The following is a 26,324-nucleotide window of genomic DNA, read 5'->3' as shown; positions in this document are numbered from 1 at the left end:
TTAAGTAATCATATAGAATCCCCTAAGTTACCAAGAATTTGTACATTCAGGTAGACTTTCATCCAGCATACTGCTGCTGCTGCTGTATTGGAAAGTCGACCATGCTCGACCTACCAATATGGTACGATCGACGTTGATTGGGCAGCATGCAGCCGACTTTCGTGTATTTTTTAACGGATGAGTTTTTTTGTGGTGAAGAGCCATTTTTCTCCCGCTGAGTAGTTTCTCGACCATCTAAAAATGGAATTGATGAGTAATACTGGAATATAAATTGGAATACCTTATGTTGGATTTAGACAATTGCATGTTTGATAAGAAACAAGATGGACAAAAAGGATCCTGCAAAAAGACATAGTTTCGTAAGTAACACTTGTAAATTTATAGGCCCAGGCCGCTACTCGGTACCTCATACTAAACTCTAGCCAAAGAAGAGCATAGACCGTAGTGTTCAGGTGGTAAGGCTAGAGCTCGCTAGACATTGTTTGTACCTGGCGGGATGAACTTGGTTGGGAAGGCCATGTCTGTCTGCTGAGCCGATTGATTGACATGCCTAGTTAGGGCTAGGCTAGGCCATCACTTTTAGTTTATTGTTATATTTTCAATTTTGAGAGTGTGTCATAAATAATTCATAACAATTATGTTATCGTGTTTTGATTTAAATTTTTTATTTAAAATTAAATGACGTGTTTCTCCTATTTCTATTTTTTAACCAACCTCATGATCATCATCATGTCCAGCAGCAGCAGGAACAGGAACAGGGTATCATGTGAACCTGCAGTATTAGTATGGAGGATGGATGCAACATGCAATTTCTATTTAGTATTATTAAATAATCAATTATAATACTTTCATAAACCATGATTTTAATTTTAACACTAGCTTAGGCCTAGTTTTAATATTGTTTGTAAAATGTCTTTTATAACAACCAGGGTCTAAATAATCATATTGAATTGAGGTACTTTACCTGTGTCTGTTTATTTATTATATGCCCTGCACAAATTAACAAACAAGTTAATTACTTGGGATCTTGTTGTAAATAAATATAAACTTTGTACTCTAATATTCCTATTTTATTACTCTACTGTAAACAAGGATACTGTAGTATAATAATGTAAGCATTTTATAGTTCCAATGTAAATATATTGATCTAATTAAAGGTATAAATAAACACTCTTCCAAAGAATGTGGATTGTGGTTCTGCTTTATTTAATAATAGGGTTTTGGGTAAAAAACAGGTAAATATTTTTATAATAAAGACTTCATTGTATTAATTAATCAAACGGAAACAAGAAAAGGAATTAATGATACGTGGGTGCTACTGAACTAGCATTGTATACATTCAATGGACAATGCATTGGTGTTGTGTTCCTTAAATGATATTTTAAAGTTTTGGTTTTTAAAGTCAAAGATGTTTTTAGATTATGAGGAAGTGTATGTAGTAAAGGAAGTGTGATTTACTTTTAATATCTGTTGTCTTGGTGACCAAGAAACATAACAACATTACTAATAGCTGAGAAATGAGCATCTAATTCTAATAGGCCTATTGCATGACTAGTCATCAATATGAAAAACTTCCTAATTTTAATGAATATCATAATTGAGAAGAAAGAATACGAGTGTGACTCAAATAAATAAATAAATAAAAATAAAGAAACAGCACATTTTGAGACTGAAATTATTTAGTGGACCTTCTTATATAATCTGGGAAGTCTGTAGAGCACTGTCATAAACGGTACTTAATAATTGTTTGTTTTTTATCACTTCCAGGTCAAAAACAATTACTATGTAGTTATGGTACATTAACCATGATTACTGTAAAACAGTAGTAATGGCGGAGTTGTGTAATGACCATCAAGGTGAATTTGTTGATGGAGTAGTTGATGATGCATGGTTTAGTAATTAGATAATATTTCTTATGCTCTGAACCTTTGTATAATAGTATGTGAAATAGATCCAAGCCATTAAGGCTGTTTGCCATAAAAAATGTGGTTTAAAATTATCTTATAAACTATAGTATCATTATAGTGTTTAAATCATAATTTATCAACAAAACTATTATTCTCTAAATGTCCTTTGATATCAATGATGTTGTAGTTATTATAATAACACTTTGAAACTTAACATTGATAACTATTGAATGAGTGGATTTAGCACACATTTATTTTTAAATTGCTGATTATTATAAGAAAATTTACTGAATCAACACAAAATAGTGATTTCTTTTCTCTAAACCTCAAATTGGAATTTGTGCTTCAAAGCCTAATTCCACATTTTTCATTTGTTTTCTTTTCAGTTTTCATCATCAAAAGATAAAAAATCCAAATCAAAAGCTCCCAGGGATATCCAAATCGCTAGGCCTGTGTCAATAGTTGCTTACAATGAAGCCAATGGTGAAGGGATGCCTCAGGTCCAGGAGGATGCTGATGCCCCCACCTACCAAAACCTCACGGACCAGGAAGTGAATGCTGCATTTGATCGCATGTTGGTAGGTTTTATTTATAATAGTAATATTGATGATGATTTTGTAGTGATGCCTTCTTAGTTGGTGTGTAGAGGTTTACCAAAAGTGGGTTGTGAATCGCACACCTTGAGGGCATTTTATGTGTGTGTGTTGAGCGTGTGATGTGATTACACAGATTTAATTGTCTATTTAATTCAAAAGTAACTATTTGAATTACAAAAAAGAACGAAAATAAAATAGTCTATTTCGTGCCTAGCTTACCTGTATAAATACTAAATACTAGTATAGCATTTATAGGGAAGAATAAAAAAAATATTTTGTTATCAGAGTCAAAAGAACTAGTCATAAAAATCATCATAAAATCATCTACTGTTTAACACGTCATAACACTGAAACAGCAATTTTTTAATATATGAAAATACCATAAAGATGCTGGTATGACATTTCTATGTTGTTGTTGCTATGTGTGTCATGTAATTGGTAGTGATGATGTAACTGTGACATTTGTTCTTTGGTCCTAGTTAAAGCTGATAAAGTAAATTGTTCACCATATGCCTGCTGTGTTCACAGGCCATGTTCAGTTATCATATAGCGCAGAGTGGTGTAAATAACACCACTAAACAGGAAGTGAATTCTGATGATGCAGACAGGACAACAATACTGTACAATATTGGCATTTTGATGATTGTGGTACTGACTATTAAATGACAGTGATGTACTCTACTAAACATATAAATTCTGTGTCCTCAGTTAAAACATAGAGTCTATATTACTCCATGGTTAAAACTAATGTACAGTAAATATACCAATATTAATCAAGTTTTGTAAATATTTCTATCTTTACTTAGTAAGTACATACATGGATTACAAAGTGATATACTGTGATCATGGTTTACTGTGAAATCTTTAAAAGGTATAAATTTAATAAATCCAAAATAGCTGACTCGGGTAAAAACAACCTCATGGGACACAATTTGAAAAAAACAACTTCGTTTGGTAAATAGGCAAACTTCGGATTATTAAAAAAAAGCAGGGGTACAAAATAACTCCCCTACTAGACTACTGTATTTCTAATGTAACCTGTACAGTAGGTGATACAGTACAGTTAGGTTGCAAGGCAAACAGACTAGAAAACATTTAAAAATGACTTCCCATTAAAATATGTTTCACTATAAATGATGATTTATTTCTATTAATTTAAGAATAAATATAATAATGATTTGAGTAGCTTAGTGAGGTATAACTATAAATTTCATCATACTGTAAAGTGTAATCTGGCTCATTAAGTAGACAATGTGTACATATTCAGACACATGATGCACTTAACACAGTACTAACTGACAGGGATAGAGATTCATGGCCTTCAATATCAAAAGCTTATTGTCCACACACTAATTCCTTCATGAATTGTTCAATTTATGATGACACAGGTAGTACAGTTCTTAGTAGAACAGACACTGTAGATCTGAATACAATGTAGAATACTGAATATAGATTCAATTGGTTAGACCAAGGCACTACAACCTGTACAGTAGTGTATGGTATGTTTTGGTTTAAGTCCTAATAGTATTACACATGTGAAATTATTACTTTGAGCAAATATCTCTTTCGTGGCTGGATAAACCGACAATAGCCCCTGTCTCCATATGGGAGTACAATTAAGAAAAGAAGAAATTCCCATCGAATAATGGTATTGTCCGCGAACTGCGCCCTCAAATGGGAGGTATCCCACCTACCAGGATCATAGACTACCAATACCTACCAATTGTGTAGTTTTATTTTGAGTAAAGTCCAATCAAATTGATAGTATCATGTTTTTTTTATGTGAGATTCTATTTGACCTATTTGACATGTGTGTCATCATGGATAAATAATTTCCCTGTGGTTTATATTAAAAGGCTCTGTTTATTTTTACTTACTATATAACTTACACTACAGAAAACAATGACAAGGCACCTCAGTGTTTCATGTACCCAAGACTACAATATACTTACTATCAACTACTGTACAAAAGACAAACTGACCAGGGGTTAAAGTAACTTCCTTTATTATATTTTATTTGTGCATATAATACCATTATTAAAATAAAGTTGAACAATTAGGCTAGCAAAAGTAGAGTCACTTACTATTCTTACCATTGAGGTATTTTATTAGGTTTATATACAGCCTATAAGTAAAATCTCCCACCTGTAACTCAATAATTTTTTTAAAAAATAATAAAAAATAATTGATGGTCAGTAAAATGCAGACAAGTAACAATAACATTCAATATCTGGTTTATTTCCCCAGTGGACCTTTAGATGCCCCTTGCATTGTTTGTTGTTTTATTAATAATAATTAAATACAAATGAAAAAAGTCTACAGTATTATATAGTTAGATTTTTTTTAATTAGCTATAATTAATATTAATAGAAAAAAAGTTAGAAAGTAAGTTATGATTATTTTAAAATAATTTTTAATGACATCATTTTGTTCATATGATTCCAGGAAGGAAGGGAGTTGGTATGTAATAGTAGTGGAGACAATATTAATACCTTCTGGATGGTTCCTGTTAAGAGGTTGAAACCAGTAACTGCAAAAAAAGGCTTAAGGTCTATCCTGTCTTTGACCTTCGACCCTATATTAAAATATAAATATGATTTACCAATACAGTAAATAAAACAGACAACCTTCTGCAGACAGTTTTAAACTTGTTGTATTAAATGATAATAATGTAGGCGCCATCATAGAGATATGTTTATATTAGTTGATAATATCTTTATGAGGCTATTTATGGAATTAGTTATGTACAGAAGTAGTATAGCAAGAGCTTTACAGTTAAATGTAGTAATAATGAATTTTATTTTCCATACAACAGTAAATATATACATCATACGAAAAAGTTTTTACATAGAAACAATAGTTTTATGGAAGGAGAAAAATGTTAAAAGGAATAACAAAGTTATAGCCACTATTTACAGTAAACAAAGTTGTAAGCAATAAGAAAGTTGTCAACTGCTACATGAGTCTGAGGCTATGCATGTTACATACACGTCTACAGTAGTTTGATTATCACAGTTGCTCAGTTTTTGAGTGCTACTGCGGTAGAATGATATCTGTAGATGTTATCATAATGTTTACTTTACCATTGTACAGTCGTCAACAAGATAATCTATTTAGTGCTGTTAATTTATTTTTACATTTTACTGTATTTATGTATGTACTCAGTACTGTAGTACAGTATAATTCAGATTATCAGGATCATACCCCCATTGTCAGATATTAGTATTAGAATAGAAATCATATTATCATCAATTAGCAAGTGTTTACTACAGTGAATGTCATTTGATACTGTTATACTAATGAAGAAATTGATTGAGACGCTATGTCAACAGTGACTGTGCCTTCCAATATTGATTCAGCCTACTGTACACTAGATAGGAGAACTTGTAGCCTCCATTTTACAGTTAGCCAATTCATTAGGGGATCTAGCATTTGACGAGGATAGCGATCGACGTGCGTAGTAGCACCAAGCGGGGTTGGTATGGGAGCGGGTGTCCTCTTCTGAACGTTACAGTAGACAATTTCTCACAAAATAAGCATTTACACACTGTATAGGGCATCAATAATTACAAGATACGGTTTTCATTTTAATAACAAACGTAACATAATGTAAATTGAAATGATTAATATTATTATTAACAAGGAAGAATTGACAACATTCTATTAATGTACAGACAACATACTGTAATGTCTTTGAGGAAATATAATATTAATGTAACTACTGTAAGTCCTGACATTATAAGTACTGAAACTTAAGATAAGACGATTGATATGATCAGACCAATTATATGCTTCAATCAAATTTTATTGAGTGTATTATAATTAGGATCAGATAGATTGCTCATAGATACGGTTATTATAGAAAACAAAATCACTCTGTAATAATGATTTATATCAATATCCTGGATCTTGTAAAACCAAAATATGAATAATTGACTAAATAAACAGTACAGCACTGTATAAATTTATGATACTAATATGATAAACAGAACATACACCTGGAAGAAGAAACTACGGGATAAAATCTGTTTAAAATTACACGCAAAATGTCAATAGTTTATGCCATCTAATATACTAACAATTGGTTATTTATAAAATAGATGATTATTCCTCATTTTATCCTCCTTATATGGTCATAGCGGATTGACATTCAACTTACTCTAGCCTTTGCTAACAGCGGTACATCATGTTAAAAAGCTTTTTAATCAACAAAAATACATCGTAAAAATAGATTGTTGTTATAATGACCACTTAATGAGTCTAAAATTAAACACAATGATCTAAAATTAATTGTAATATTCTAAAATTAATCACGATATTCTAAAATTAATAACGATATTCTAAAATTAATTTGAATATTCTAAATTTGTAGAGGTGGTCAATGACCAACATTTAATAAATATTAACAAATGAACTTTGTACATTAATTTTAGTATTTTTATGTAATTATTGTTTATCATGAGGACAAAATAACTAGTTTATTTTGAACTGTAGATCCTAAACCAGAAGACCTTGTGTTCGTTAAAACTGGATTACCTGATTGTTGTTTGTGTTGATTTTATCAGGAATATTATGAGAACTCACGGGTCAAACTATTCAATTCTCTATGTAGGGGACAGGGATTACCGTTTTTTTCAAGAGTATTACTATTATTAGAGTATGGGTCAACCTACTATGACTTGGTAGATACTGTAGTAAAGGCCAGCAGCTTTGCCTTTCAAAGGCGTTTAGGATCACGAATGAATGACCTACTTTTATGTTAATAGAATATCTGTATTCTCTATATTATAAAGACGAATTTACAAATACAATGAGAATTGGCATTTGATATTTTGAGTATAAATAAAAGAATCCATTTAAAAGGAAGACTTTAAAGTTAATGTCACCGTTGGTAACCAAACTGCAGGCAGTTAACATATATTGCAATTAAACCTACATGCAAAATGAGACATATTGCCAACATATTATTAGAGCTGTATATTTCCTGGGGGAAATAATTGCGTGTTTGAATGTATGGATTGTTGTATGCCATCATAACAACTCAAATAGAACTTAAGTCAAGACTATTGCTTGTATGAATGTGTCACATATTAGTTTACAATTAGACAGTGTAAGTTAAGACTATACTACTGTAATTGCTGGTTAACAAAGTACCTCCTTAAGTCGTCTTACATTCATAACAAGAATCCACTTAAGACATTGTAATTATTTAGACTTACTCAGCTGCTTACTCGTGGATAACTATTTCCTTAAAATTACCACTAGGTTTCCTTAACTTTTAGCTGGTACTTTTTCATGATTTTTAAGTATTGGTTACAAGGCTAAAAAAGTAACATTTAATGTAACACTACAGAGTGAAGGTGTTTATACAATAAATACTGCTGGTATCTGGTGGAACAATCTTGTGTAAGTTATACCAGGGAAATGCAGAATCAACTCCCTGGTTGTTCTAAATGCTGAATAAAGACACAAAAACACAGGTTTATGTATCCTATACAAAAATAAGCTGTGAATGAAATTAAAATTTAGTCACCACCAAAACCAAACCAAAATACCACACCTTCTATCAACAATGAAACCAATAACTCACTATCAATTGTTTATTAAGTAATTATAGGTAAATATTTAATTTAAAATTCAACTATCCTCAATGAAATTTGTAAGTATTCAGACACATTAGGCATCAAGCAGTTCCCCATTATTTGTCTCACAGGAATAAGTTGAAGCATAATGTCTCCACGGTTGACTGGATAATGGATTGTTAAAACAAGTATATAATCCTAATGGTGTCATATTACTGTTTGCTATTCTTTTCAATTATGAAATATTTTAATATTTAAAATTTTTTTTTTTCCAATTTTGGAAGGATCATTTATAACTAAATTATTGATGCATTTAAAAATTATTTCGATTGACTTTAAAATAATATTTTAATTGTTGTTTATTCAATTTTAATTAGTTTATCAATTAATACAACTTATAATGAGGCTGATTTAGATTCATACAACCATTTGAAATAATGGTACATAATTCCTTGTGACCCCACTTTGAGTAAACACTTGATATCACCTGAATTATCTTTTCATTTTCTTTTTTAGGAGGACATGGGTATACATGGAAAGAAGGCTGATCCTTTAAAGAGTAGGGACATGGGACAGAAGAGAGAAATGGTCGCCCAATACATGAAAAGGACGGGTTCAACAAGGGTTTGTACTCATTAATTTTTGTGACTCTCCAACAACATCATAAATTAATGACAGAATCAAATTAATTCTCGTCTCCTCCTCTACTTCTGGAAGTATATTTTAAATTGTACCTTTCCACTATCCAACCGCAAAGTATGTACTAAACACCACACCAAACCACTCTCTACATTGTGCAATCACCCTCTACTACTACGTAGATGTACATGAACACAAAGTATATCCTCAGGTTTAATCCCACTTCGGGTCTAATGCCACCCCTACTTTATTTCACAAACACACATATCCCCGTTTATAGTCCCATTATTGACTTTTGGTCTGGATGTAGCCCTCTCTCTAGCCAGTTCAGATGAGTTTTTATAATAAATGCTTTCCAATCATTTTTTTACCTGAACCAGGCTTTCCCAGGGTATAGTCCCAACACCCAAAGTCGACCCAATTTCTTAGGGGGGTGGGATTATACCAGAGGATATACGGTACTATATTTTTCTGAACCAAACAAATTGGCACAGATTGAATATCAATCAATATTATTCATCTTTTTGTTTTCAGAGACAAACACCAGGAGACTTCATTGATGGCTTACGACAAATCAACCCGACAGACTATGACCGTTTGTTACCAATCCTGAAAGCGTTACGTGTCGCTTTGGCGAGTAACACGATAAGCTGGGTGAAACAGTTTGGTGAAAAGGGTCTCCAGTTGATTATTGATATCACAGAAGGTTCCTTTTCAAAGTAAGTAACAGTAGAACGGCTAGTAAGGCACATTATTTGGGAACAAACAAAATGATAAAATGGCCCTTTGTTCAAATTTCATAATTCATGTAAAGCTCTGTCTACACTATCAATCTTCATGTGATGTTCCCATATATGGACATGATGATGTCATATCACTACCATATTTGGGCATATTACTACCATACCATATTTGGGAACATAAAACTTTCTTTGTAAAAGTTTGACAGAGCTTTACAATGAGAATGTAGTAGAAAATTGCAATAATCAAGCTACAGTTGATTCCTTATTGCTTTTTACAAGAGCTCCAATGTCAAGACTTTTTATGTGGTTAGATCGTTGGTATAGGATTTCCTGTATACTGTAGGTCACCTCACCCAAACTGAATTTAAAACATTAATTTATTTGCTTCTTAATAAAATAATATAATACATAAAATATTACAATTTTAAAAATTGATTTCATTACCTTTTATACTGTAGGCATATTTTACAAAGTAATATTATTTTATTCTCTGTTAAAGAATGTTACAAATATTAGTATTTTATGAGTCAATAGAATTCAACTTTGCTATTTAACATGCTAATAAAATGATTATTTCCTTGTAAATAACCTTTATAATATATGAAAACAACTGATGTTATAGCAATAAGTATACTGGCTATCTTGCAGTGCTTTTTAACTATTAATAATTATAGTTATTCAATTTTTTAAACAATTGAATTCAATAACTTACGGTACCTTATTTTTAGTATCAAAACTGTAGTTTTGATTTTGTTGTGAAAGCAAAACTATTTTTTTCAGTTTTGTTCTGTTAATTTGCTTGTTATTAGGGCATTGATATATTTTATGGTATATCTAAATGCTTTTATTGAATATTAATTTTTTGGCTGGTATTGAGTAAGTGATATTTCAGAATTGTAATTTGTGGTATAAAGGAATTATTGTGTATCTAAACATTACCCAGGTTTCTGTAAATTGATACAAAAAATACATTTGTTGAACAACAGCATTTTTTTTTCCTTTTGACAATAGATTATATTATTATCCTGATTCACATTGTACAAAATTAATACAAAGTTTAACGAATTGTTACATTGGTATGAAAGTTCCAAAATGGTACCCAAGTAACACAGCAATGTCTGCACATATATCTTATCTTAAATAAATATTTTACAGGGTGATTACATTACATTGTGACAAACTACAGTGTACAAGTATAACTCAGTTGGAGTATCCTAGGAGATATCCATGTAAACAATTTGTTACATTTTGTGTTGTACGTGAATCGAGTTAATATCGGAATAATGTACAAAACTGATTAATTAAAACATTTCCCTCATTCTGTATTCTCATTCAAGTAGCTATATCATATACAAAGTAAACTCTCCCAATACCGGACACCTTGGGCTGTCCAAATATGCCTAGTTTTCCAGAAAGTCTGATATTCGGAATGTGTTTTTAATGATAAAAATGAATTTGGGACCTTTTGGACCTGAACAAAAGTCTGGTATTGGAAGATTTTTCTTGTTTTCTGAGAGTCCAGTATTGGGAGAGTTGGCTGTAGTATATTTTGGATGAACCCTGGTCAGATTGTGTACTGCCAGAGGTCACAGCATTCAGGCCATTGAAGCAATAACAGTTTAATACTACATGTATCATAGCCTATAATATGCTTCACTAGATGTGTATTGTTTTTGTCTCTCACTCTATTAATTTGTAAACAATGCATTGAAATAATTTATTGTCTTGGTGACAATTTCATGATTGGTTGATGACAATAATTGGTGACAATTTCATGATCTGTTGATGTGAATAATGTTTTACCTTGTACTGATGAACTTTGTCATAAAAATAACAAACTCAATATTTGAATAATATGAATGATGAATATTGTTATGTTGACCTCGTAATTTTAACTTAGACTTCACACACACATGATTTAACCTCTGAACATATACCTGTATACTTTATATTAGAATAATATTGCCTAAAATCCATAAAACTATTAATTAAATTCTTTAAACGAATCTGTTACGATCTTCAAATCTCTTCACTAAATGGGAAAAAATCCTATTTTAGCATGATTTTCTGTTTTCTATTGTTTGTTTGGAATTTTTATTCTGAAATAAAATGATCAATCAATTAAATGTCTGTCAATAATATAAAACGTTTTGGTATCAATAGCATTATGCGCAAATAACAATCTACAAATAGATTATATACAAAAGGCACTGTAATTCAGGTCTAAGTATATGTACTATAAATAATGAAATTATTAGAAAAATACCGATTGTCAACCCTATAATAAGAATACAGTAGTGTGTATAAATGCTATCTATTGTCTTCTTCTATATATATATATATTTCCTTGTTCTGTTTATTGAACAAACTATAAGTAGCAGAACATGTTGGTGCTATAACACCTAATTTAAATTATAGAAGATTTTATCAATTTGTTGTTCTATTTTATAGTCCATAATTAATATACAAAAATCAAATCAAATCTTGATTGTTCCATATATAAAAAGTGTACATGGAAAAATTGTTTTCCTCGACAGAAAATATGGTAAAACATTCACAATTACATCATACATAGAACAAAATTACAATTAAAAACATAATGTTACTATGTAGTGGTACCAAACCAATGTTTTGCAGTACTGTATATCTAATTGATTATATGATTTTTATCAAATTCTGTAACATTTTTATTTTCAGGACATCACACAAGTCCATAGACTGTAAGCATGAATGCATCAAGGGACTCAAAGCTTTTATGAACAATTCGTTCGGTATCAGCACCGTGTTTAAAAATGACCGGGTGCTTGTTGATGTCGCCAGCTGCCTCAACCCAAGGCACGAGAATTTAATGACAGATGCGGTTAAAGTTATGGCACCGGTTTGTCTTGTTCCTGATGGGTAGGTTCAAATCACAATTAACATCAATTTTACAGTCAAATGCTCTGCTTTACACTGATTATCATCAATATATAATTAGTTTTGATTCACTAAGAAATGCAGTTGAGATTGTGGAACCAGTGAGTGTAGGTTCAAATCATTATTTTGTCAATTAATCATTACTAAACTAAAAGTGTACAACACATGTGTAATTATCTCTGTGATTTCAAACTATATATATATTAAACCATTCATGAATATGTACGTGTGGTTTAACGTAAAGAATTATGTACAGATAGTTAATATTAAAAAATACAGATGAAGACATTTTTCGAAGAAAGTCCAATCCAACGTTACATTTCTTTTTGTTTTATTAAATTAATTTTGAATGTGATTTCAGACATTACAAAGTGTTGTGTGCGTTGTCTGAAGTACAAGAACTCAGAAATAGGCCTCGTTTTCTACCAATCATTGACGCATTGAAAAAGGACTATTCACCACAATTAATGGTAATTAGTTTGTGGATCATAAACCCACCATTGACCATATTGTACTAAACAAGTTTTGAATTAATTTCAAATTACAGTCTTTAGTCTCTATATATGTATGTATTTGTAAGTTTTATCGAGGGCCCTTAATTATCAACTCCTTCACTGGAACTGGATAGGCCACCATCATTAAAGATGGTATTAGATAAACAAATTAATTAAATAAATATATATTTTTTATATAGTGTTACATATTTTTAATCCTTTCTGTTAGTGGCAGGTTTCTCGCTGTCGCATGTGACTGGAAATATAATACAATAAACTTCCAGTACTTTTACTGATGTAACAGCTTCTTTTGTTAAGTAATAAGTTTTCTTTGCTTCTAGACGTATAGCATGCAGCTAATGAACGCCATTATTAGTACTCCTGAAGAGTTAGACTTCCGTTTACACCTGAGGAATGAGTTTATGAGGACCGGTCTTAAGGAGATTATACAGGTAACACAATATCACCTATTACATTTATATAATAATAATAGTTCATTCTTATATAGCGCATATAAGCAAGCTCTCAATGCGCTGCACATTATTACCCCGGTTATTTTTTGGGTCAAACACGTATGGAAACATATTCCCATAATGCAGGTAGTAATTAGTGCAAAGTTGTGTCTTGATCTAACCGGGGGTTTATCTGTGGCTGCGACATGATCAGTTCCACTCCCCCTTAACAGACACTGCGGAGAATATGTACATAGTACAGTACTGTTCAAGGCAAGTTCAGTGTCCTGTTGCTCTAACCTATTTATACCTTTGACCCCATCTTTGTCTTTTTTTCCTTTCAGGATTTAAGAGAAACTGAAAATGAAGACCTGCAATTACAGATGAACGTGTTTGATGATCACGAGGAAGAAGACGCCGAGGAGTTCATGCAACGATTTAATAACATCAAATTAGACTTTTAATATCCTTCAAAACTTTCAGTTTTTCTTGTATAACCAATTATATGAAATATAATCTATTATTAGAATAATAATCTAATAATCTAAATTTGATTCAAATTTGACTTATTGAGAAATGCCTAATAAGCTTTGCCTACACTCTATCAAACTTTATGTGACGAACACATTTGATGTGCTCATATATTGACACGATGATGTCATATTACTACCATATTTGGCCATATCACTACCATATTTGGGCACATCACACTTTTTTGTCGAACTAGTTTGATAGTGTAGACAGAGATTTAGAGGTTGGGATCTGTTTTTGTGTTTTTTATCCTTAATTGTTTTGTTTACTGATATTGAAGATGTGTTTAAGCTTCTTAAAAATGTTGCAATAGGATCTCCAATGGAAGGAGATTTATTGTCTATATTACAACATCTATTACTTATACGAGAGGATCCCTATGCTAGGTAAGTTATTGGACGGAGATTTATTGTCTGGTGCTTTTCCACTTTCTGGTTTAACCTACTATTTCTGAAAGATGCACTGTATTCCTTAAGTAAACATGAGCCAACAGAATACTGTACATTGGGTCTTACCTCATGCTAGACAAAACTAAACTACCATGGGGTTTGTTAGTGTAGGTTTTAATAATTATATACAAGTTCTTGTATGGCATCGAATTCCAACTAATCTTTCATTGCTCATGGCACTGTGTACTTGGATGTTACACTTTTCAACTACATGCTTCTGCCCTAAGGGTCTCGTCATGTCAGTGCAGCCACTTTAAGGCGCTCTCTCATCTTTCCATGACACAGTGGCTGTGTTATTTCTAAATTTATGATTTGTTGTTTGTTTATTTTAGACCTCAATATTATAAGTTAGTAGAAGAAACAGTAAGTCAGATTGTCCTGCAGCGGAGTGGACTTGACCCAGACTTTGTGGCTAAGAAAGTGGATTTTGAGATAGAGCACATGATAAGTAAGTTGGTGTGCTTTGACTTAACTTAAAGCAAATTCTATCTGTATAATTCTTTACGTTTAACCATTCATGAATATTTAATATAAAAACCAGATTTCCTACCGGATTGTTAAATGTTTAACCTTGTTTCTGTTATTTTGCCACCAGCACTATCAGGAGAGTCTTTTATAGCGATATTTTTGCTTTTTGCTTGTTTTTGATTTTATGTAATTTATGCTTTTTGTATTATTGTTTTTATTTTTCTGGATAATAAATGAATATGAATATGAACATGAATATGAAAACATTTTTCGAAGATTTGCAGAAATGCATTAATTTATATCTATAACAAATTGACAAATATATTGAATAAACGAATTGATAATAATAATTGCAATTTCTTTCTGGTTGTTTTAATTATCATTTTGCTTATTTTTCCATTGAGATCCAGCATTGTCATTTTTTTATTTGCCTTTGGATTGATAATATTGATTATTTTATTTTTAGCCAACCTTACAGAGAAGGCCAAATATGATGAACTTCACGGGAAGATAGACAAACTTGACAAAGACGTAAGTATAATTGTCTGTCAAATTACTACAGGTCTGCTAGGGTATGTCGTTGCAAATCCAGCTATCGAAAAGTCTATTAGCTGTAAGCTTTATCCATCTACTGTATTATCCTTATTCATACTAAAATATAATAGTTAATTATATCTCAACCGTAATTGTAATAGTAAATAACGATTATTTTATTTACCTGACGTTTCACCAACTATCAGTTGGCTTTCTCAAAGTGTAGTGACACGTATGTCACCGTTGACCTCTAGATGACGGGGTCAACACATTGGTCCACACTTGACTGAGTTTGTAACCGCCCTCATCTCTATTAAAATTGGGGGTCTTCCTGATCCAGATGGATTCCTTAACCCAGCGTCTTAATCTGACCGATTCCCTGTCAACTATTCATACTATTTAAAAAAAATAAATATATACATTTATTACTAAACACAGTTCCAGAAGGAATGTACACTGCGACAAGAATCAGAAGCAAAGTTAACAACTACTGAAAAAAAATTAGAAGATAAGGATAAAGAAATTGAAGAACTCAAAGCCAAGGTAAATAAGATATATATTTTGTTACTATTTTATATTTCACAACATCCTGCACATTAATGTTACTATACTCTGGTGTGAACCATGCATGGGTTCACCCTATAGCCATCTTATTTCGTAAGTATACTGTATCTAAAAGGAAGAGTGTTAGTAAACATTGGGAGAAATTGTTTAATGGTTTTAAATTTATATAGCGCAAAATACAAATAGTATCTATGCGCTGTTTAGCACAAGTGTAAAAATGAAAAAGTTGATGTAAAATAAACCAGAAAAAAGCCTAATAAACCGAATGAATTTACCAAGACAACAGAAAAAAAGAAAACGGAATCTCACATTCCTTTAACCATCTCATTCAGTAAGTATACATTTTAAGACATCTGTGTGTGGTTCCTATGACCATCTTGTTCAGTAAGTAATGTACGTGTCTAAAGGAAGATTCTGACTCCGTCCGTCGCTACAGTCTGATTGATGCTCCGTGGTAATTGTGTAACATAATATGTTTTAATCATTTCTGTCTTCCTCATACAAGAATATTCCTCTGTTGTATATACTAGTACAGTGTTCTACCATGAACAGGATCCAGATTTATATGTTCATCTCATCCATTCACAACCAGTGATCCATACATTTGTCTGTGTTGTATCATTTCCGTTCAACAATTACACAAATTCAATTTTTCCGTACAATCTATTCCTACTCATTTTCCATCCATCCCTATTTATTTAATTGTCTGCTTCGTAAACCCAAGATATTATGTACCAGCATATTCAGTTTATTACCATTGTAGGTAATGATAGTATGTCCATTTGTTTAGCACCATTCCAACGTTCCTACATGCTTCTCCCCTAAGTGTCAGTGTTAATGTTAGTGCTGCCAATTCTAGCACTCTTGCCTGTCCTCGACAATGGCTGTGTGTACTAGTAGACCAGGGCAACCCCCTAGCATCTGATCTTAGGTCATTCAGCTTCTAGTCATTGTAAGATTTTTGTTGATCATTTGTTTACATTTTCACTTTGTATAATACCTTTGCATTTATAACAATTTGGCAGAAAAATGGAATGTCATCAACAACAAATCATTGGTCATTCATATAGGTCATTGACCCACATATAGGTCATTGACCCACATATTTGTCATTGTTATAAATGTTTTTAGTAATATATCACAACTTTGTCACAGAAGAAGAAAGAAGTAGAAAGTAATTGTCCTGTTCATTCAAATTGTAGATGTCACAACCTTTGTCACAGTGAATCCCAATATTGTCAATATTTCACTTTCAACATAGCATTTCAGCTTTATTAGGCATCATTCGAAACCACATTTAAAAAGCAATTAATATGCATATCATGTCCACTAATGGTGCACAATGTGTAGCAACTAACAAACATTTGTTATTGACAACTCAGTATCGGCAAGAACAGCGCCTTAGATATGAAATGGAGGAAAAATTAGCTACAACGAGAGATGAGAAATTGAAAGAAAAAGATAACGAGATTGAAGAACTTAAAGCTCAGGTAGTTCTAGAAACGCAATTGATATCCAAAACATTTAAATATAAATGTATTTAAATATCGTCTTACAGATTGTCTTGTCTAGATACAGTGGTATACTAAGTGTTATGCAATCACCCTCTCCATTCCTAAGAATGGGAAGAGATGTGTGGACCAGTACTTAAGACTGAAGTAACCCCATAAAAGAGCTAACAGAAGCAAATTGTGTAAGCTGGACCAGCTCCATGAAAGGAGACTAAACTTTAGTGCTGGACTATTTTTAGTCCTGAACTATTTTTAGTCCTGAACTATTTTTAGTCCTGAACTATTTTTAGTCCTGAACTATTTTTAGTCCTGAACTATTTTTAGTCCTGGACTATTTTTAGTCCTGGACTTTCATCTAGGTTCCACTGCCACTATACATGTTATAGCCATGTGGTTCAAAACACTTTTTTAAGTCTAGTAATAATTGACGACAATACAGTACAAAAGTACATTCTAGCCGTTTTATATTATAATTAGTAGACCCTTTGTTTCTGTTTTCTGGTTTGTTTGGAGTCGCTGATATGTTTATTTATCTTGTTCAGTTGCTTCAGACAGTTTATGTTTGTTTTAAATAATTACCAGGTTTCTGTTTAACACAACCCACGCATACTAATAGTAACTAATACTAATAATACACATACTAAACTAACAGCCTATCTGTCTATATACAATGCTGTAAGTGGTTGGGTACAAAGGTTATGTCATATATTTATAGTGTATATTATTGATTTTGATTACATTTTTGAAATGTTGTCGTTAATTGGATATTAGTTAGAATTTTTATATCTTTGTATTTTAATTGTGATTTTTTAATTTTTATTTTGCTTGAAAAATATTAAAATACTGTACATCAACAATTGGTGGAAGCACTAAGTTATCTTAGCTTTTATCTAAGATGACACAGTAATATACCACCAACACTGAAAATAGTCCATTTAGTATTTTTTGTTTTGATTGATTTGTTTATTATTTTTCAGATTGCTGCAGGACCAGTAGTAATAGCCAACCCAGGGGGTGCACCCCCACCTGCTCCACCACCTCCTGGCCCTGGTGGAGTGCCACCACCACCGCCACCTCCAGGACCAGGTGGAGGACCTCCCCCACCACCCCCGCCACCTCCAGGACCTGGTGGTGGACCTCCCCCACCCCCTCCTCCACCATTTCCAGGAGGAGGAGCACCTCCACCACCACCGCCCTTCCCTGGAGGTGGAGCTCCCCCTCCTCCACCAATGCCAGGAGCCCCACCACCGCCACCAGGGGGTAAAGGATTCTCCCCCTTTTCAATTTTCTCTCCTGGATTACCACATGGGATGAAGGACAAGAAGAAATACACCCCTGCGACACCAATGAAACGAGCCAATTGGAACAAGGTACAGTGTTTTTATTGTTTTATAAGTTTGTAGAAATTCACAGGCATAGAGAAGCTCTAAAACTACCCAATGGTATACTGTAAATTAATTTAGAAATTCACAGGCATAGAGAAGGTCTAAAACTACCCAATGGTATACTGTAAATGAATGTAGAAATTCACAGGCATAGAGAAGCTTTAAATCTACCCAATGGTATACTGTAAATTAATTAAATGGTGAAGATTAGGAAATCTATGTGAATGAGATTGCCTAGAATATTACTTGCACTGATCACGTTACAATTGTTTTCCCATAGGTAAACCCTAAACAGTTGAAGAAGAATTCCTTCTGGGTTAAGGCACATGAGGATATGTTAGAAGATGAAGATTTTTTCCAAACATTGTCGACGGCGTTTGCATCTAAACCAGGTTTGTTTTCTACAAAAGATGTAATTAGGTTACTTGGATAAAACAACATAGATGCTGTTTTTCATCGATGATTCAACCCCAAACGTAAATGGAACATGCCAACCTGACATAACCACCATTTACTGATAAATCGATTAATACTAATCAACGATTCAAATGATTTTGTTTTTTAGCCAAAAAACTTGGAGGTGGTAGCGATGATAACAACAAGAAACCTGCAAAGAAAGCCAAGGCATTAAAAGTGCTGGATGCTAAGTCTGCACAAAACCTTGGTAAGTGCTCAACTTAATTCTGAATATTAGCAACAATTTTTGTTTTGTGGAAGAACATTCTCGATTAAGAACAAAGAAACTTAAATCCCTATCCTAGACTCAAGTCCCCATTCACAATCATACACTTAAGTACCAATCATGGACTTAAGTCCCCATCTTAGACTTAAGTCCCCATCTTAGACTTAAATACAGCATGATATCTTGAACTGACTGTTCTATTAAACATTATAATAAAGATTTTTAAATTGAAAGAAAAAAGAATTATAATAAGGATAATCTGTTATTTTAGCCATTCTTCTTGGATCACTACGCATTCCACATGCTGAAATGAAACGTAGAATTTTAGAGGTTGACGATTTGTCAGAAGAAATGATCTCATCTTTGATCAAGAATCTTCCGGAACCTGAGCAGATAACGGCTGTGTATCAAATTAAAGACCAGTATGAGGACATGACAGATGCAGAACAGTTCTGTGTCACGGTAATCAATTAATCACATCTTTATTTGTTCCAAAATGTGTACATGGAATTGTTTTCCTCGACAGAAATATGGTAAAACAAACAATTCACAATTACATCATACATAGATAAAATTACAATTCATAAAAAAGATTCATTAAAACAATCCTATACAAAAGCACTATGTTATATTTATGTTTAAATTTTATTCCCATTTATAAACTGTAAAATGATTCTATTGAAGTTACTTCCATAACTTTTTTAAATACAAGAACTTTTTAGTACAACAACGATTTTAGTTTAGTTTCAAAAGTTTATGAGGCAGTCACTGCAATAATGTGGTCACCCCAAATAAGCTTACTAAAATATTACATATAAAATGGGTTAAAGAGTAAAGAAATGTAGATACTGCAGTAACTGAAGTTTTGACATGATCCCTCAGTGTATAGGAATTAAGAGTATGATGTCTAATATGAACAACAATGATCTAGCTTTTTGAATGAACCTACTCTAGTCTTAGTTAGCAATGACCACACAAGCTGTTAAAGTTAGCAATGACCACACAAGCTGATAAAACATTCAAAGATGATGATTCTAACATGAAGAATGTTGTTTATTCTAACTAATGTAAACAACGAACTAAGAGATGATTTGTTTATGTTCCATGTTAACTGGAACTAATTATGTTTACATAAATGTTTCTATACCGACATTGTTTAAATTGAAACTAGGATAAGGAGAGAAAATTAAGTAAAACTATTATGCACTAGCCTCTATTATAATAAAAGATAATAATAATGCTATAGCGCCATTCCAACGATCATTACTCATGGCGCTGTGAACTAAAGTTCTGTCTACTCAATCAAACTAGTTTGACAAAAAAAGTGTGATGTGCTGAAATATGGTAGTGATATGCCCACATATGGTAGTGATATGACATCATCATGTCCATATATGGGCACATTACATTTTTTTGTCACATAAAGTATGATAGTGTAGACAGAGCTTTAGATGTTACACTTTTCAACAACATGTCATCATTTATAGATTGGCAGCATCAAGCGCATCGTGCCACGTCTCCAGTCTGTCATGTTCAAGATGCATTTTGACGAGCAAGTTAGTGACATCAAACCAGACATTGTGATTGGAACAAAAGCCTGTGAAGAACTACTTCAAAGTAAAAAGTTTGGTAAACTTCTGGAGTTGATCTTGTTGATGGGAAATTATATGAACTCTGGGTCAAGGAACGCCCAGTCAGTCGGCTTTGACCTCAGTTATCTAACAAAGGTATATATAACAATTAAAGTCTTATTCAAGTAAAACAATGCCATAGAGAGCTTTTGAGAAAAAACAAGAACTACACATCAATGTGTTGCTGAAAATAAAATGATGAAACCAGCGGCGTAACGCAGAGGCCTAATGTCCCTGGTTTAGGAACCCTAAGTGGCCCTTCAACACTAATCTTTTTCAACTGTTTTTTCCTCTGGGCACTGCTCATTGGCCCCTGGGTTTAGCCAGTGAACGCTCATAGCCAAATGATGTAACTTGTTCCTAGGTTGGTAGCTGTTGCAAATCAAAATTGCTCTGTAGTACCTTATCATGACTAGCAATACATTCTTTGATGAAATTAAGATTGAATATATTTTTATTTCCAAAGTTGAGAGAAACAAAATCTGCTGATACAAAACAAACATTGATGCACTTCTTAGCTGAAGCAGTCAGCGCCAAATATCCTGATGTGGCAGGCTTTGCAGAGGAGTTGTCTCAAGTAGACAAGGCGGCCAGAGGTATGTGTCTGGACCTTCTAAAATTCTAGTTAAACCAAATTTCAAATTAAAATTGATTAGTTTGCTTTGGTACTTGGTGCGTTGATCACTTTTATGCTCATAATGAATCTATACTGAGATTGGGTGTAGGGGAAGCATCTGAGTGAAATTGTGCAAAAACTTAAGTAAAATTTAAAGGAGAAGAAACAAGGATGCATTATGATAAACTATTGTTGTTTCCTTTTTTAGTTTCTGAAGATAATGTGATAAAGAATCTACATTCAATGGAGAAATCAATAAAGGAACTTGAGAAGGATTTGAAAGCATTCAAAGCACCTAAAGAAGGCACAGACAAGTTTAAAGATGTCATGTCGATATCCTTAATAACATTCATGTTACACTTTAGGATAAACCGACGTCATGAGGTATTTTCCTGAGTGATCGATAAGATCAAAATGGTACTGGGTACTATAGTTCTTTGTTTAACTAGCCACCCATTTATATAAAGTACTGATGAAGAAGTCTATCTGTATGGGGGCTGTACGATCACTCTGGAAAACACCTTATGGTGTGTCATGGTATGATAAACAATGATCGCATGTAATACTATGAATCTGGGTCAACTATCCCATTACCGAAATCTTGAAATCGGAAAATCTCCTAAGGAGTCCCAAATATCTTTTTTTTAACCATTAAAAACACAATAGGAATACCTGAATTTTTTGAAACCCAGACATATTAAGCCAGCCCAAAGGGTATCCCTACCATACAGTACTTCAAAATAATAGCTTGATATAAAAAAATTGATTACTTCAACCCACCCTTTTCCACTTATATTCCAAGTTTCCTGGACTTTCTGCATTCTCACTCCTGAGGACGATCAAAGCATATTGATCGCAACATCAAGAAACTCAACAGTTCTTTTCAGAACTAATATACATGGTGTACCATAAACTTTATATCAACATTTGATTTCACCATGCAAACCTTCAGAGATATAACTAGGTTTCTATTTTAGCATTAAATTCTTTAACAGAAAATTACGAATTTCTTGGCAAAGCAAAGAGTGAATATGACACCCTCAAGATAATGTCAGAAAAAATGCATAAATTATTTAAACAACTTGGTGAATATTATAGTTTTGATACAAGTAAAAAGAATTTTGAAGATTTTTTCGGTGATTTGAAAAAATTCCTTGAAGAATATAAGGTAAAGTAGAATTACTTATGATGTAATATTAGTTTTTTATTTTGTTATTTTGTTGTAAAAAAGATAAGATTTATAAAGCGCACATATCCACCAAGTGCTCAAGGCGCTTGTGAAAACCATGACAAATTTTGAAAAAAAAATGGAATAAAGGCAGACCAATCAAACCCACATCACTGCTTCTGTTTACAAGCAATTTAAGGTGCACAGATAGATAAAAGATGTTGTTACCATCATAAGGATATTACCTGTATTATCAGTTCATCTTATTTTTGTAGGCATCTGTGAAAGAAAACGAGCAGAGAAAGAAACTAGAAGAGAAAGCAAAGAAGATGCAAGAAGCGAAGGAGAAAGCTGAAAAGGAGAAGAAAGCCAAAAAGAATCGGACACAACTGGTTGACCTCAACGGTGAAACTGACCAAGAGGGAGTCATGGATAACCTGCTGGAAGCGCTCAAAGACGGCAGCGCGTTCACGAGGCCAAACGACAAACGACAAAAAAGAACACCCAGAACTCAAGCAGGTTAGTTGAACATTTTCATTTTGTAATCATGTCAATTTCCTAAACATTTTATTATACCAGCTTTTACAACTGTTTATTAAGGTTCACGGTGCTCTAATGTTTTAGGTGGCAAGTATTAATGTATATTTCTTAAGCAACTCAAGTCACTTCTTCAATAATTCTTGTTGGTCTTTTAGCGCTGTGAGACATCAGTAAATAGCGCTTTTTAAAAGTTTATTATTATTATAATATTACATGATTCAATATTGAAACGCTTGATATTGGCCATGGAAAACCATAAGAGCACTATGAATTCTTCTTTATAGTGTTCTAATCGTTTTTGGTTGCAAAATATCAACTCATACTCAATATGAGTTGCTATTTGCCACCTAAAACGATTAGAACACCATAGAATTCAGCATTTTTTTACATAGAATTCTTTGATACTATTGCAAAATAAAATTACTAACACATTCACATCAAAAATACCAAATATTTAGAAAATCATCTTTACTAAAAACAAATCAACTTCATGTTGAGCCGTAGATAGAGAATTGTATACAAAATGAACTAACAATTTATGTTTAGTATGTTGTGCACTATGATGTATTCAAATCCTTCATATACAACAACTAGTTGCAGTAATCATGTTTTAACTTGATTACATTTAAGTTCTACACCAGTAAATTAGTCCAGATGGTAATGCTGTTTATGTGAAACATAGTTAACATGTTGCAACCTTCAGTGGCGAATCCAGGATTAGATAGACGTTCATTGTTTCATTTTGCTATCAAAAGTGGACGTGTGCCCCTAGCGCTACACCTAGATTCGCCCCTGAAGCAACATTTCATGAAATACATACAAGTGCTTTCATGATTTTGTTTACTAATATTTACACTAAATCAGGAAGCTTTAGGAGAGAGATCGAGGCCAGAAAACGACCCACAGCATCACCAGGTATACGAGAGTGATCAGACAGGGTTTCTTTCCTTTTGACTACACATTTATTTTGTCAGCACAAATTTGGATAATTCATTAACCCACTCACTTTGCTATTTATAGCTGGTCATGTGACAAGCAGGCATTTCTTTGTCCTCAAAACAAATTCTGTAACAGACAGAAATATTGTTTATGTTTTTAACTGTTTACCATACTACACAACAACAACTCCTTAGGGACTGTGTCACATGACCAACCTAGCGGGATGTGTGGCTTAATCTAAGTAGTTCTAGTAAAACTTAACAAGCATGTTTCAAACATTTAGATTTGGACGTCACACCAAGCTATAATACACTGCCGTTCATGTCTGGTGAGTTGTTTGCAGATCGGGAGTGTACTGCATGGGGTGTGGCCACTGCCGCTTTAAATGCCATAACCCATCGGGAGTGTGCTGCATGGGGTGTGGCCAATGCCGCTTTATTTGCCATAACCCAGTCGCTGGCTGGAGCTGGGCTGCTAAAGTGCTCATAGCATGTATATTTAGGCAGTTCATAATAAGCACTATTAAGTATTATTTCCACCTCATCGCCGTAATTCTTGCATGAAACAGCAAATTTTTTATTAAAAAGTGGATACAAATCATTTTTGTAATAACTACGCTTTTTATATTTTATTTTAGCAAAGTAGAGCTAAAACAGTTATTGTTTAATATTTTTTTGTAAAAATATCAAATTTGATTTAAAAAAATAATATTTTACCATATGGTAGTATTCTTTTGACCTTAGTTATAATAATAACCATATTTAAAACATTCTAAAAATATCTTATGTCATACATGAGATATTATTGAGCTTTTAAACAACCTCTGATTCCACATATTCACTGCACACACTGTGTTTATTATAATATGAATTATATATGGCTGTATGGTGGGTCATTTTCACATGTTTATCAGCTAACCTTAAAACATCCATCCACCAACTAATTTAAAACTATTAACACTACTTCTATTGATAAGATATGTTAAATTGTACTCAAGACACACTGGGATTCCAAAGTAAGCATGTTGACTATCAAGCTACAGTACTACTATTAATAATATGGATGAAAAGTACAAAATATATCATGTTTTTATTTCAATGGTTTATTTTTTCATAATTTAAAATGGATTTTTTGTAACTGTAAGTTTATAATAATGGGGTTTAATTTTAATTATGATGTATGATATTATCATGAGTTTTGTATTATAATGTCATTTGTGTTTTACATAGGATACTGTGAAATGTTGCCAGGGAAATAATAATAATGACATATATATATGAATGCTATCATTTTATAGTATACACTTGAAGGGCTATTTATGTCCTAAAAACATTAAAAGATCAATAATAAAAGACGCATTAAAAAAAAAGACAAAAAACAAGAGGATTGACATTCCAGGACAACCATGGAATCATTTTAACAAATGAATAAATTATGATTTTATTAAGATTTTATTAAAAACTTCAATTTCAGCACAAAAATCAAAATACAAAATAATATAAGGTAAAATCAAGATTTGATTTGTTACAAATATAATCATTTTTTGGTTGTTTACTTATACATATATTATTTATTTTTAAAAGCTTGGTTCCCACTAGGATGCAACACAAGGGATCTAAGCACAATGCATGTTCTCTTGCATTGAATCCTAGTGTGAATCAAGCTTTAGCTGACTGGTTAGTGGTAGACAGACAAAATGGGTAGAGTACAAATGAGGTGGTACAGATTGGATGTCTAGAAAAATAATACCTAAAATATCTTAGTTTTCTAGATACCCTATTTGTATATGATTATAAAAATACAAACCAAATTATTATCTTAATATTTATAATATTAATTTATTTAATTTCATACAATTCTGTTTCAAATCCAGAACATGGCATTATACATGCCAATCAATATGTTATAATATCAGGTATATTTTTTACACATTTTTTTTTACAATTTCCTAATCTATTTGTTTCCTTTTTATTTGTA

At 32.4% G+C, this 26,324-nt stretch overlaps 1 protein-coding gene across 4 annotated transcripts in view; it reads left to right on the top strand.

The window, feature by feature from the left end:
- The first annotated feature begins 187 nt into the window (after positions 1–187).
- The window catches only part of LOC144843707 (protein diaphanous homolog 2-like), a 30,921-nt gene continuing 4,784 nt past the window's right edge, over positions 188–26,324 (top strand). Inside the window, exons 1-22 of one of the 4 annotated variants that reach the window (XM_078700597.1) lie at positions 188–359; positions 2,294–2,485; positions 8,602–8,709; positions 9,259–9,443; positions 12,165–12,365; positions 12,745–12,853; positions 13,219–13,329; positions 13,674–13,792; positions 14,130–14,246; positions 14,642–14,757; positions 15,244–15,308; positions 15,750–15,854; positions 18,364–18,756; positions 19,052–19,163; positions 19,337–19,435; positions 19,725–19,915; positions 20,941–21,180; positions 21,551–21,680; positions 21,909–22,033; positions 22,704–22,868; positions 23,144–23,387; positions 24,631–24,675. In XM_078700597.1, the coding sequence (XP_078556723.1) occupies positions 324–359; positions 2,294–2,485; positions 8,602–8,709; positions 9,259–9,443; positions 12,165–12,365; positions 12,745–12,853; positions 13,219–13,329; positions 13,674–13,792; positions 14,130–14,246; positions 14,642–14,757; positions 15,244–15,308; positions 15,750–15,854; positions 18,364–18,756; positions 19,052–19,163; positions 19,337–19,435; positions 19,725–19,915; positions 20,941–21,180; positions 21,551–21,680; positions 21,909–22,033; positions 22,704–22,868; positions 23,144–23,387; positions 24,631–24,675 (3,208 nt within the window). In that variant the 5' untranslated portion in view covers positions 188–323. Of the gene's footprint in view, positions 360–2,293; positions 2,486–8,601; positions 8,710–9,258; positions 9,444–12,164; positions 12,366–12,744; positions 12,854–13,218; positions 13,330–13,673; positions 13,793–14,129; positions 14,247–14,641; positions 14,758–15,243; positions 15,309–15,749; positions 15,855–18,363; positions 18,757–19,051; positions 19,164–19,336; positions 19,436–19,724; positions 19,916–20,940; positions 21,181–21,550; positions 21,681–21,908; positions 22,034–22,703; positions 22,869–23,143; positions 23,388–24,272; positions 24,324–24,630; positions 24,676–25,820; positions 25,851–26,324 lie in introns of all 4 variants that reach the window. The other 3 variants (XM_078700596.1, XM_078700599.1, XM_078700598.1) reach the window with 3 other exon arrangements.

This window comes from Antedon bifida, chromosome 5 (assembly GCF_963402885.1).
Source record: "Antedon bifida chromosome 5, ecAntBifi1.1, whole genome shotgun sequence".
In the NCBI taxonomy this organism is placed as follows: Eukaryota; Metazoa; Echinodermata; class Crinoidea; order Comatulida; family Antedonidae; genus Antedon; species Antedon bifida.
The sequence above is the reverse complement of the archived record's forward strand: the minus strand, read 5'-3'. Positions and strand labels throughout refer to the sequence as shown.